The sequence below is a fragment of the Solanum stenotomum genome, chromosome 7 (genome assembly GCF_019186545.1).
Source record: "Solanum stenotomum isolate F172 chromosome 7, ASM1918654v1, whole genome shotgun sequence".
NCBI lineage: Eukaryota > Viridiplantae > Streptophyta > Magnoliopsida > Solanales > Solanaceae > Solanum > Solanum stenotomum.
This window is the reverse complement of record NC_064288.1, coordinates 3,550,708-3,564,636: the sequence shown is the minus strand read 5'-3', so window position 1 is coordinate 3,564,636 and position 13,929 is coordinate 3,550,708. Positions and strand designations below refer to the sequence as shown.

The window sequence follows — 13,929 nt, the reverse complement described above, 5'->3', positions numbered from 1 at the left end:
CTTTTTTTTTCTTCTTCATTTTTCTCACCTTTCAATAGCATATAGAACTGTCTTTCATTCTGCTTTTACTTATTTTTTTTTTGATATCTTTCATCTTCAACAAAAAATAAACTATTGTCTTTACTACGATCTGGCTTCACAAAAGTTTTGTCCGTTCGATCAAAATTAAGGTACTGGTATCGATCCATACCACCAGTGCAAATATGAAAAAGAATCCATAATGAAATGTAGAGATACCAACCTTGATTCTACAGTTTCATAATTTTGTATTACACTAGTAAAAGGTATTTGTTTGAGGAGGATTACAAAACAAGTGCCTTGTCTTCTTCGATTATCGACTTGCTAAGTGAAGGTTGCATTGCCTCCTGCAACTCTTTGTTGATCTCGGTGTTATAAACGAAGAGTTTTGCTACAACAATGAATAAGAGTAAGTTGATAAAGCTCAATACAGCATAAAATGCATAGTAATAGTCCAAATGAGAGATATTCAGGTTGTCCAAAATCCATCCTTTGTGTCCATTTTTCTTTGTAACATCTGCCACAGTTGATAGTAAAAAACTACTGAGGAAATAACCAACACCCAAGCTAGTTGTAGCATATGCAGTCCCAAGGCTTTTCATGCTATTTGGCGCTTGGTCATAGAAAAACTCAAGTTTTGCAACTTCCACAAAGTTATCAGCAACTCCCATCAATATAAACTGCGGAAACAGGACAGAAATAGGTAGTGGAACAATCTGTTTTTTCTCACTAATTCCATGTTCTCTTGCTACACTAAGCCTTTTTCTTTCGACGAATGAGGCAGTAATCATGACTATGATATGCAACACAAGCCCAATCCCTAGCCTTTGCAACAATGTGATCCCCCTCGGGTTCTTTGTGTATTTACGAAGAATAGGTATAATGAAGCGATCATAGACAACAATTGTGGTTAACATTGAGATTGTTATGAAGGCGGTAAGAGATGCGGGAGGAATTTCAAAATTGGGACCAATTCCTCTCCTTAAAGTTGTCCCTTGCTTAATGAAGAGGGTGTGTGTTTGTGCTAGCATTGTGCTTGGAATGAAAGTTGCTATAAGTATAGGTAGCATTTTTATCATTTGCTTAGCTTCTTCAACTTGAGTGATTGGACAAAGTGTCCATGGTGAACTATGTCCTGTTTTCACTGCTGCCTTGTCAAGAAGTCTGTATACATTAATAATCTAAGGTTTAGCTTGAAATTAATACACCAATATATATATTAAATGTAAAAAAAATTTACACTATCAGATCACCATGCAAGTAACTATAAATTTTCTGGTACGATAGGTTATAATACACTCAAGGTCAACCTGGTCTCTAGGTCATCATTATGCACGGGGACTCGGGAAAGGCAAGACCACATGGAGTCTATTGTATGCAACCTTGCCCTACATTCTTGCAAGTAACTATTTTCACACCCTGATATGTGTATATATAAATAGAGTTGGCATAATACATAAATACACCCTTTAACTTGGCCTCACCTAATATCTATATATGTCTTCCAATTTTTGGTGTGCATAAGTAGACATTTAAACTTGTTCAAAATAGAATAAGTATGCACACGTGCTATGTGGCATAATACACACATAATGTCATGTAGGATGTCACGTATGATGTGAATTGCCACTTTAAATGCATGTGTCTATCTGTTCAACTCAATACAACTTTTAAGTGTCTAGTTGTGCACACTTAAAGTTGAAGGGCATAGATGTCAGATGAGACCAAATTAAAGGGACACGTTTATGTTTTAATGCCTATATGGTTTAATTTTTTTTTTATCTTTGCAATGTATATAAATTAAATATCAGAATATTGTCACCTTAGAGAATTGGTATGATCAATTCTGAATATGCCTGGAGAGCTAGCATACTCTTCATAGCTCATCTCATGAAGTTCCTTTGGGTCATTAGGGACAACCACCTTCCACTTCCTAGCAGCAGCAACAACAACTTGAGCAATCCTAGTGAATGGACTCCCTGACGGAGTTTTGTGCCTATAGTAACGCGTCCCTAACAAGAACACCATGATAGAAACGGCTAGTCCAGCCGTTGGAAGGCCATAACCAACGCCCGGTCCAACGTTGTCTTGCAAGTAAACAAGGAAAGTGTTGGAGAATAGAGTTCCAAGAAAAATGCTAAACATCCACCAATTGAAAAAGGAAAGCTTTTGAAATTTCTCTTTAGGCTCAAAATCATCAAATTGATCTGCTCCCATTGTTGAGATGTTAGGCTTTGTTCCACCAGTTCCAATAGCAATTATGTACAAAGCACAATAGAATATGCCAATTTGGAAAGATGAAGCCCTTTTAGGACAGTCTATGTCTTTGATTCCTTTGCCACAACTTGGAGGTCTCAAGGATTTTAATGTAACAGACAGTGTCACCAAACACATTCCCTGTTGTAGTTATTGTGTGTCAAAAACAAGGCACATGATAAGTCGCTACCAGAAATATGATTTTTTTGTGACGATGTTTTGTAGCGACACACAAAGTTGCCACAAAATGTAAGGTTTCTGTGGCGACTCAATATGCTTGCCACAAATATTATCGCTACTGAAAAAATGTGAGAGTTTTAGTGGTGATGCATAATTCAGTTATAAAAAATTATGTATGTAATAAGTTAAATTAAGGGATCGTTTGGTAGTTGGATAATAAACAAGTTATTCATGCATTATTTTTCGTATAACTTATACGACATTTTGGTAGGTAGATAAGAAATAAGTTATTTAGGTATAAAAATTAATACACGTTTTGGTTGACAATTTGCAAATCCGCATATAACTGATACATGTATAAGCTATGAGGAAATTTATATAGTACTTTATGCAAGATAGAAGGTCATGAAAAAACTAATAGATGGTTAGTTAATCTCTATATAACTAATACCTACATAAAATAATACATAAATTCACTCATAACTCGATCATAATTAACTTTGAGATTAGTGTCTTAGCCCTGTCACATTTGTATAATGTTGGCGGATTTTTCAGGATTTTTCTTTCTTAGAATTGGAAGAAAAAGATTGATATAATGGTGAAAAAATGAAACCTTTCTTTGAGATTGAAACTTCAAATTATTCTTTTTTTATGAAATATTTATTATTCGTTGATAGATCTAAAACTTATGTCATAGAAACTGATATCGCCTTTTATCTGCATTTTTCCTCGTAGAGTTGTGTCTTTTATAAGAAAAGACTTTCTTAGTGTGGAACTAAAAAAAACATTACTAATTATATCTGTATAACTCTAATCAGCTACCAAACGAACCCTAAATGAATGGAAATGAAACAAGTTAGTGTTAATTAATTACCACAAGGTAAACAGCAGAAGAGATTAGAAAAGTCCAATAACGACCAAGATGAGCATCAGCAATGTAAGCACCAATAAGGGGAGTCAACCAAACAGTACCAACCCAATTAGTAACATTGTTTGAGGATTTTACTGTGCCTTCATGAAACTTGTTGCTTAGATAAATCACCAAATTTGTTGATATTCCATAGAATGCCATCCTCTCAAATACCTCATACCCTGTACATATTGGGGGGAGTTCAACATAATTGGAGGTTTAAAATAAAATTTAATTAAATATAAAATCTAAACATATTTTATATATATTTTATTTGAAATCTAGTTTTCAAACTTTTTTGAATGTAAATTATTACGTACTTATTACCACGTTTTTTTTTTGGTAATTGATTTGTTCCATTATTTTGTTTCCCAATTATTAATTTTAGATAAGATTTTATTAATTTGAATGTTAAAAAAACATCCTTCCACTGAGGTATTCATTACAAGAATTATTAACATAATTCTATTAGTAATAAACTGATAGTAATTTTTAAATAAAAAGAATAGAGTAACGGGAGAATCCGATTCAAGAAGTTCATGATTCATTGATTTGATATAGCCAAATTTAAAAGAAAAAAAATTTGCAATTCACTTTGTTCGATATTTTTCTTGACTATTAATTTTAATAAAATATCACTCTAACTTATCAGATATTTAAAGAACGACAATACACAAAAAAGTAATGAGAATAATTAAATAATATGAGTGTTAGTGGATAGAATATAAAAGGTATAATGTTTTCTTGATTTTTTCTATTTCAAAAAAAGTTAAAGATAATAAAAAAAAAAAAATATATATATATATATATATATATATATTTATTTTAATAAACAGTACCTTTATAATAAATATGAATTTTTTAAAAGGAAAAATTAACACATATTAATTTATTATTCATAAGATTTTTATTCATTTATTTAATGATGAATCAACAACCGATTTTAAGTAAGAACAACTTTTTTAATATTAATTTTCTTTTTCAGACAAAAAACAACAACATGGAAATTATAAATAGGAGTAAGAAGTCTCCAAGTGATCAGCGTCTTACGAGGGACCGTCAAGAATATATATATGAAACAGATCAATGAAAATCTTGTTGTTGTTTAATGGGCGTTTTCCAGTTATGAGTCATCTAGTTACTTGATTAAAGGGTAACTAGTAAGGTTTGCCTGAAATACTAGTTTAAAAGCGNTTTTATTAATTTGAATGTTAAAAAAACATCCTTCCACTGAGGTATTCATTACAAGAATTATTAACATAATTATATTAGTAATAAACTGATAGTAATTTTTAAATAAAAAGAATAGAGTAACGGGAGAATCCGATTCAAGAAGTTCATGATTCATTGATTTGATATAGCCAAATTTAAAAGAAAAAAAATTTGCAATTCACTTTGTTCAATATTTTTCTTGACTATTAATTTTAATAAAATATCACTCTAACTTATAGTAAGAAGTTTCCAAGTGATCAGGGTCTTACGAGGGGCCGTCAAGCATATATATATGAAACGGATCTAGGAAAATCTTGTTGTTTAATGGGCGTTTTCTAGTTATGAGTCATCTAGTTACTTGATTAAAGGGTAACTAGTAAGGTTCGCCTGAAATATATATCAGTTTAAAACGAATTCATAATTTAAAGTATTCAAGTGTGAATTATTAAAATTAACATACCAACAATGAAATAACAAGCTCTCCATCTTCCAGTATTGGATCTGAGCACAGGTCTACCTTTGAGGTCCACAGTCCCATCTTGTGTATAATCTTCACCTTTTTTCTCTAATTCTTCAGTCTTCATATTAGAATTTTGGGGGTTTGGGTCTTGGAAGTCTCTTTTGTAATTTTTTTTATATATAATATGAGGACTAGACATATTTCAAAGTCATGTTTGAGCCAGCCTTTATATATTGAAAGTTTCTATGCATATTGTCCCCATAATTCCAAATGTGTTGCTTTCACCTTGCATCTAAAATATATTATAATTTCCTACAACTAATGCAATAAAAGAGTTTTATATTCCATGATATATGCTTTTAATTATAAAAATAAGTGTGTTTTGTCCACATTTATATGCATATGTTGTGTTTGGAATGTGCAACATCAATATTATCGACGTCCAATTATAGAGCTAGTCATATAAGAGGTGATGTACAAATGCTATTTATCTTTAGTCTCCTTTGTTTTTTACCCCTCATTTTTCTCGTTATTTTATTGTAAAAAAATCACCGTCTTAACTCTCTTAAAAATCTTTTCATTTTGTAATTACTAGGCACAAGGATCTATTTTACGCAGCGATAAGTATATTAAATTTTGGATTTCTCTTTATGTATTGAATAACATGGGTGCAAGAAGGTGCTTTGACATTTGCAGATATTGAAATAACTTTTACATTAAGTTGAGGAGTAACCAACTTAATTTATTTCTTTGTATCATTGTCAACCTATAAGTATCATAATTACACGTTCATTATTTTTCCTCATTAGAATTATAAAATTGGATTTTTGGAAAAAACATTGTGTCCTTTATTATGGAATAGTAAATTCATATTTAAAATGAAGGTAATCTATGAGGTGAAAATATTTAATTTTTCGAATGTATTTGTTTATTTTGTAGATTTTCTCGATCTTGTTTGGATATGTATATTTCTTTTGTAGTCATGCTTAGTAAAATATCTTCTACTATAAATTTTAACAATATGAAAATATTTACTATCTAACTTATAATAGAAGATAATTTATATATATAATCACAAAATAACAAAGCATTAAGTGAGCTAGAAAGGAACACATTAGCATTAGCAGGGGCGGCTCAACATAATCGGAGGCCTAAAGCGAAATCTTAATTAGAGGCCTAAAATCTAAATAAACTTCACATGCATTTATTTAAAATTTATTTTTCTTACATTTTTAAATGCAAAGTATTACCTTATATTTTTTTTATATATATAAATGATTTATTAGATTTCTTTTTCAATTATTAGTTTTAAATAAGATTTTATTAATTCAACGTTGAAANTTTTTATCACTATAAATATAAATACACCTTTGATATTAAGATCCAAACTCTTATTTTCTTAATTTTTCTAAAATTAAAAATTTCGTCATGAATCGAGTGAATCCTCCACCAACACTTAAGTTTCTAATCATTAATAGAACGCTTCAAGCACTGTGGATGGAAGATCCAAATATTGAAGAACTCATCATTCTTGAATATTTGTGAATAAAAATCATGAAAAGTTATTATCTTTCCATTTCTTGATAAAATATTATAATAAATTTCATTTCAAATGTGTAACTATAATACTAGTATGACACCTGTGTGTTCCCCAAAAAGTATTTGAGAATAATGAAAAATTATTATCTTTTTGGTTCATAATAAATTTTCTAAAATATAAAATTGAAATGAGAGGGCCCAACATCGGAACCAGGCGAAAGAATTTTCCTAGCCCCAAAAGAAGTAAGGCATCTTAAAAACGTTCAATTATACACCTTATAAATTAATGTATAAATGATCGTTTGCAATATATAACTCAACAAAGAGCTTGTGCCGTAAGGTGTTGGGTTAAGTGGGGTCAATCCCAACAATTATATATATGATCACAAAATAACAAAGCATTAAGTAAGCGAGCAAGGAGCACATTAGGCCTACGAATATATACATATATCTAAGAAAAAAAAACAATAAATATTTTCACAATTAATTGTTAAAATTTATAGTTAAAGGTCTTTTAAGAAGCATGACTTCAAAAATATATATACATTTTCAAACTAGAGAAAATTCATAAAATAAACAAAATACAATCATAAAAATATATTTATCTGATTAACTACTATCAATATACATATGAAGTTACTAAGAGATATTAAATATAAGAATGACACAAAAAAAACTTATCAAAAATTCAATAACATGATTCTGAATTCCGAAAAATAAAAATTATTGAATACGTAATTATTGATCTTTACAAATTATCAACGATATAAAGAAACAAAAAGAAGGGAACTACATTAATATTACAAGTTCAAATTCTTCTGAAATAGGAAGTAGCATAAAGCTTTTTTTTCTTCCTCTTATTCTAATTGATGAGTTCATTTCTTCCATCCAGCACTTAAGTTTCTCAATATCAAAGATATATTTATAGTGATAAAATCAACAAAGTGTTTTATGGTAATGAACTCAAATGTCAAAAAAGGAAAAAAAAATTAATTACTTTCATTTTCAGAAGGATTTGAACAGATCTCATAATATTAATTGGGTTACCTTCATTGTTTATTTATATAGATCACATTCAATATTTTTCTTAATTAGAATTTTTTAAAAAAATGTGTTTCCTTGATGGAATATCTTAGCAAGTTCATTTGTAAAATGATAAGTAATTTATGAGGTAAAAATATAATTTTTTGAGTCAGTAATAAAAAATTATTTTTGAATAAGGAATATACATATGTTTTTAAATTTTTAATAAGAATCTGTGAATCTGAGGAGAGATATGTAACTCATCGGGGTGATAAGAATGATCAGATGTGTGTAGTTCGCAAAGTACGCAAGTAAAAACATACCTTTTTTAAAAAATAACAAAGGAAATATAAACTTCTATTATTATATTTTAACAAGGAATACAGACTTAAAAGTACTCATTACCCCCCTGAACTTGAAACTTTTTATACTATGTATACCTAAATTAAATTCCGTTTTAATTACCCCCGAACTTGTTTATTCCTCCGTCGCGTACACCTTTTTCGTCCACCTGGCGTAGAAATTGACAACACACTCTACTAGGCGCGTGAGGAAGTGATTTTTTGCCACATCACAACGCTACAACGGTGTAAAAACGTAAAATCTCGATTTTTCTTCAATATTTGGCATATTTTAAACGAAAAATAAGGAAAAATGTAAATCAAAAGTAAAGGAAACAAAGATTAAGAATTTCCGACAAATTTGAAATTCAAGGAGTTCCGCGAAATCAGCCATTATTCAAAAATAACTTTTAAACAATGAATTTTAATATTTGGCATATTTTAAACGAAAAATAGGGCAAAATGTAAATGAAAAGTAAAGGAAACAAAGATTAACACTTACTTGGTAAGAATTTTAGACAAATTTGAAATTTAATCGACCAACTTCACGTCTAGAAAAACTCAAATCCAAAAGGAGTTCCGCAAAATAAGCCCTTATTCAAATATAACTTTTAAACAATGAATTTTAAATTTAAGAAGTTTATTTTTTGCAATATTAATATATCTAGGTGGCTATTATTTATCCAGGTGGAAATCCACATCATTAGTTTTACCAGCTGTCGCGCGCGTGTAGTCACAATAGGAGCAGGTGGACGAAAAAGGTGTACGCGACGGAGGAATAAACAAGTTTGGGGGTAATTAAAACGGAATTTAGTTTAGGTGTACACCGTATAAAAAGCTTCAAGTTCAGGGGAGTAATGAGTACTTTTGCTTTTTTTTTTTGAATAAGGAATAAAAAACCTTTTTTGAACAAGGAATATATGTTTAGAAAAATAAGGATCATCAAACTCGAGGTAGATTACCTATGTACCATGTTAAACATATATCAGAAAATTGTGTAGTTTGAAAATTTTTACGCAAAAGAATAAATAAAATATATTTTTTTTTATTTTTAAAATAAGAATCATGTATTGAACATGTGTAGAACTGCGTACATGTGGATTTATGGAGTATGCTGACTGGTGACTAAAATGTTAATTTAACAATGACAAGCTGTATTTAATTAAGAACTAGGTTCACCTATAGAACAGGTACATGCGACACATGTTATTAATGGAAGCACACACTAAAAAAATCCTGTGTACGCCACTGGTTATAACTATAAATTCTAAAGCAAGTAAATCAAGGGCGACAACTCCAACCTACTCACACACATATTACATATATAAAAGAAAATTTGCATGACAATTCGAGTGTCGATTGCATGCTAAGAAAAGGCTTCCTTTCTCAAGCAAGGGACAATAACAACAAAGGTGAAGAACAAAGTAGCGGCTTCCTTCAATCAGTGTTTAACTTGTTGTAATTAGTTTCGAGTCTGTAATAGGAGATTTATAGAGTTGTAAGTTGTAACTATTCAAACTTTGTGAGGTCTTGAGGATTGTAACTGAGTTCGGCTTCTTGGAGCAGATCTGTTGAGTTGAGTTGAGTTGAGGGGTTAGAATTAGTCCCTTAGATTATAGAGTTGTAATCTTCAGGGGCGGACCTACAGTGGTTCAAGTGGGTTCATATGATATGAACCCACTTCGTTGAAAAATAACACTATATATATATATATATGTATATTTAATCAGTTTTTAAAATTTTATATATATATATTAAATTTTGAACCCACTAACACAAGTCTGAAGCTTAGCCGAGTGATTGAGGGGGTTCAATTTTCCCAGCCAACTCGGGATCAAATCCCTATAGCCACATTTTAGTTTTAATTCGTTTTTTTATATATAAAACGTTCTCACACAATTTTGTCCTCTATGTAGGTGTAACTTTTGTCCTTTTAGTTACTTAGGAACTATAAAAAGTAGAACAACTTTTTACTTTTACATTTAAAAGTCCAATAGTCAACAACTTTTGTCCTTTTTGTTTTTAGTTTTTTTTAAAAAAAAAAAACTCAACTAGAAAGGCACTAATCCCTATTATTCTCAATTCTAAAAACTCTTTTATCTTCTTCTTTGTTGAAATCTTGTTGAACCTCTCTTACTTTTCCCCCCAAAATTTGAGCATATTTTTTTGTTGAAGGAAAAAAACTCTCCCCGTCTCTCAAATCTCGCACAAGTATGTTTTTCGCTCTTGATTCTAGTCTTTATATATACATATATGATTATTATGGTTATTTTTTATTTCTTCAACTAAAAAATCCCTTATCATTCTAAAATCAACAAAAAATTACAAATAATATTAGGTATATTTCTATGTATTCGATTCTGAAATTAAGGTTATAATTATTTTGTTTAATATTTTTTTTTTATTTGTTAAATGTTGAATGAAGAGAAATCATTCATAATATTCTTTTATCTTCTTAGTTTATATTGAAGCCTAGTTTTTCGTCCATCTTGTTATTTACCGTCTCATTCATAAGTCAATGTAATTTTTTTTCAAATGTATTAACATTGTTTAGTAATTAGTATAGTCAGATATGTATGTTGTTAGCCTCATAAAAGTGCATTGTCTAAATTGTAGGCTTTTGTTTTATTGATCTAACTTGAGGAGAATGCTTTCGACATAGTAATGTCAAGTTAATAAGATGCTATACAATTTATTAAAGTTAAGCAATGCAAATTGCAAAATCATTTAATTGAAATTCCATTTATTTAACAACGCATTGTTTAGTTACTTTCTAATTAGAATTTTAATTTGGTAATACAGGTTGAATATCAAATGAAGAGATTTTTCTGTCCTATATCCTCCAAGTTGCCACAATCAAGTTCATCCGCTCAAAATGCTCCTCGGGTGGAAGAAAACTTGAACCAATTAGAAGAAACTCATCATTCCGCTAAAAGATTGAAACAAGGGGTAGATTTGGATTCTTTACCGGCAGATCCAAAGAAAAGAGTACCCATTCGAGACTATCATCCGGATGAACGTGATGAGATTAGACGAGCATATATCCAAAGAGGTCCTCATCAACCTCGAATTCGCGAGTTTCCTCAAAGTGATATTTTTGGATTAAAACACCGTTTTAATCGCAAATGGTTTAAAAAATATCATGATTGGTTGGAGTATAGTGTGATTGAAGATGCAACTTATTGTTTGTGTTGTTATTTATTTCAAGATGAAAGCATTCATCAAGGTGGAGGTGAAACATTTTCAAGTATAGGGTTCAGGAGTTGGCACAAAAAGAAAAGATTAGATACGCATATTGGTAAGTCAAACAGTGTTAACAATCAGGCAAAGAAGAAGTGTGAAGATCTAATGCGACAAGAACAATCAATTCAAGCCGCATTTGTTAAGCTATCAAATCAAACCAAGCTTGAGCACAAAATTCGCTTAAAGGCTTCAATTGAAGTGGCGAGACTTCTCTTGAATCAAGGATTGGCATTTCGTGGACATCGTGAAGATGAATCATCACTAAACAAAGGTAACTTTCTTGAAATTCTTTCATGGTATGCGAAGCGGTGTGATAAAATTGATGAACTTGTGTTGAAAAAGGCTCCAAAAAATGACCAGATGACTTCTCATAAAATTCAAAAAGATATAGTCACTGCATGTAAGCTTGAAACAATTAAAGCTATTATGGAGGATCTAAACGGTGACTATTTTTCATTGTTAGTTGATGAATCTTGTGATATATCACGTAAGGAGCAAATGGCAATTGTTTTGCGTTATGTTGATAGAAAGGGGTCTGTGGTGGAAAGGTTCATAGGAATTATTCATGTTCATGATACTAGTGCTTTATGTTTGAAAGAAGCTATTGTTAACTATCTTGCGCAACATTCTTTGAGTTTATCTTTTATACGGGGGCAATGCTATGATGGAGCTAGCAACATGCAAGGGCGTTTAAGTGGCCTTAAAGTTTTGATTCAACAACAAAGTAAATCAGCTCATGCAATTCATTGTTTTGCTCACCAACTTTAGTTAACTCTTGTTGGGGTATCTAAAAAATGTCTTCAAGTTGGAGAACTTGTATTGTTGGTTTCTAATGTCTTAAATGTAGTGGGAGGTTCTTTTAAACATATGGATGAACTTCGAGAATCTCAAGAAAAAAAAGTTCAAGTGGCACTTGATATGGGTGAGGTTGAAAATGGTAAGGGATTGAATCAAGAACTTGGTCTTGCTAGAGCTGCCAATACTCAGTAGGGTTCATATTACAAATCATTTAAGAATTTCATTAGTATGTTTGGCTCTATTACTGATGTTCTTGATACTATTGTTGTTGATTCTTAATCTGTTGAAGAAAAAGCTAAGGCACCCGGATATCTTAAAGTTTGTCAAACATTTGAGATTGCTTTCATATTGCATTTAATGAGAGATATTTTAGCGATCACAAATGAGCTTAATGAGTCTTTACAAAAGAAAGAACAAGATATTGCAAATGTCATTCTACTTGTTAAAGTGGTGAAGAAACGATTGCAAGATTTAAGGAATGAAGGATAGGATTCACTTGTCGAGAATGTGTCTGCATTTTGTGTCAAGTATGATATTTTGATACCTAATTTTGATGGGTTCTATGTTAATTTTGGAAGATCTCGACGTAAAGTTGCCTATGTTAATTTTGGAAGATCTCGACGTAAAGTTGTTGAGTATACTATTTCACATCACTATTGTGTGGAAGTATTTTTTAAGATTATTGATTGGCAGCTTCAAGAACTCAATGATCGTTTTAATGAGTTAGAACAGATTTGCTTATTGGAGTTGCTTGCTTGAATCCAGTTGACTCATTTTCTAGTTTTGACATCAAGAACATATTGAGAATGGTTGAATTATATCCTGATGATTTTGGTGAAAATGTAATGGTTACTCTTAGGAATCAGCTAGAGACTTATATAATTGATGTCCGTGATGTTGATAAAAGGTTCTCCAACTTAAAAGGGCTTGGCGATCTTTTTGAAATGCTAGTTAAGGTAAAGAAGCATTTAAATTATCCTCCTGTGTTTCGCCTTATAAAATTTGCGTTGCTCCTACCGGTTGCTACTGCTATAGTTGAAAGAGCTTTCTCGGCAATGAAGTTGATCAAGAGTGAATTGCGAAATCGAATGGATGATGATTTTCTGAGTAGTTGTATGGTGCCTTATGTAGAGAAAAGAATATTTAATACTATTTCTGATGAGAGTATTATGAATAGGTTTCAAGAAATGAAAACTCGTAGAATAGAATTGTAATGATATATTTTAATTAATCAAAATTTGTTTTGTTTGCATTTTTGCTTATTTATTTTTTATATCTTGAACCCACTTCGTGAAAATCTTGGGTCCACCACTGGTAATCTCAAGCCACTCATTGAAGTTAGTGAAGTTGTTTGAAAATTTGCATAAGATCATGATTTTCACTCCCTTGATCAAGAAAGTTTTTCACGATAAAACATGTATTATTTACTTTATGTGATTTAATACAACTTTAGAAACCAGGTTCCTAGAAAATAGCAGTAATTGGTGCACATCATCATTATTTTAATTGGTATTAGAGCAGATGTTTTAACTAAAAGATTAACTCTTTGAAAAGGATACAATGGCTATTCACCAACATCTCAAGAAGGTGTCTTGCAAATCACACCATCACTTTTCAATGGGCAATACTACGGAATATGGATGGTGGAAAAACAGAATGATGTAATTCATTATTTTTCTTAATTAGAATTCTGTTTTTTGGATTCTTCTTTAATTTTTTCAAAGTAATTTGTGTCATTCTTTGATAGAATACCTCCTAATAAGTTTATTTGTAAAATGATAATAATTTATGAGGTAAAAATATATTTTTTTGAATAAGGAATAAATTTCTTTTATTTTTATTTTTTTAAAAAAGAATATATATATATATATATATATATATATATATATATATACTAGTTTTTTGACACGTGCATTGCACGTGATTACCAATTCTAAAAATATATGTTA

The 13,929-nt window shown here is 30.4% G+C and overlaps 3 protein-coding genes across 3 annotated transcripts; 2 read left to right on the top strand and 1 right to left on the bottom strand.

Annotated features, from left to right (window-relative positions):
* Positions 1-302: 302 nt before the first annotated feature.
* On the bottom strand, positions 303-5,202 carry LOC125870984 (protein NRT1/ PTR FAMILY 5.2-like). The gene is made up of 4 exons (XM_049551545.1): positions 5,037-5,202; positions 3,329-3,546; positions 1,841-2,415; positions 303-1,182 (listed from the first exon to the last, which is right to left on the bottom strand). The coding sequence occupies exons 1-4, from the start codon at positions 5,158-5,160 to the stop codon at positions 303-305; spliced, it is 1,797 nt and encodes a 598-aa protein (XP_049407502.1). The 5' UTR covers positions 5,161-5,202.
* Positions 5,203-10,753: 5,551 nt separating this feature from the next.
* Positions 10,754-11,950, top strand: LOC125871294 (uncharacterized). The gene has a single exon (XM_049551886.1). The coding sequence runs from the start codon at positions 10,754-10,756 to the stop codon at positions 11,948-11,950; it is 1,197 nt and encodes a 398-aa protein (XP_049407843.1).
* A 99-nt stretch (positions 11,951-12,049) lies between these two features.
* LOC125871292 (uncharacterized) lies at positions 12,050-13,194 on the top strand. Its single transcript, XM_049551885.1, has 2 exons — positions 12,050-12,168; positions 12,708-13,194. The coding sequence occupies exons 1-2, from the start codon at positions 12,050-12,052 to the stop codon at positions 13,192-13,194; spliced, it is 606 nt and encodes a 201-aa protein (XP_049407842.1).
* The last annotated feature ends 735 nt before the right edge of the window (positions 13,195-13,929 follow it).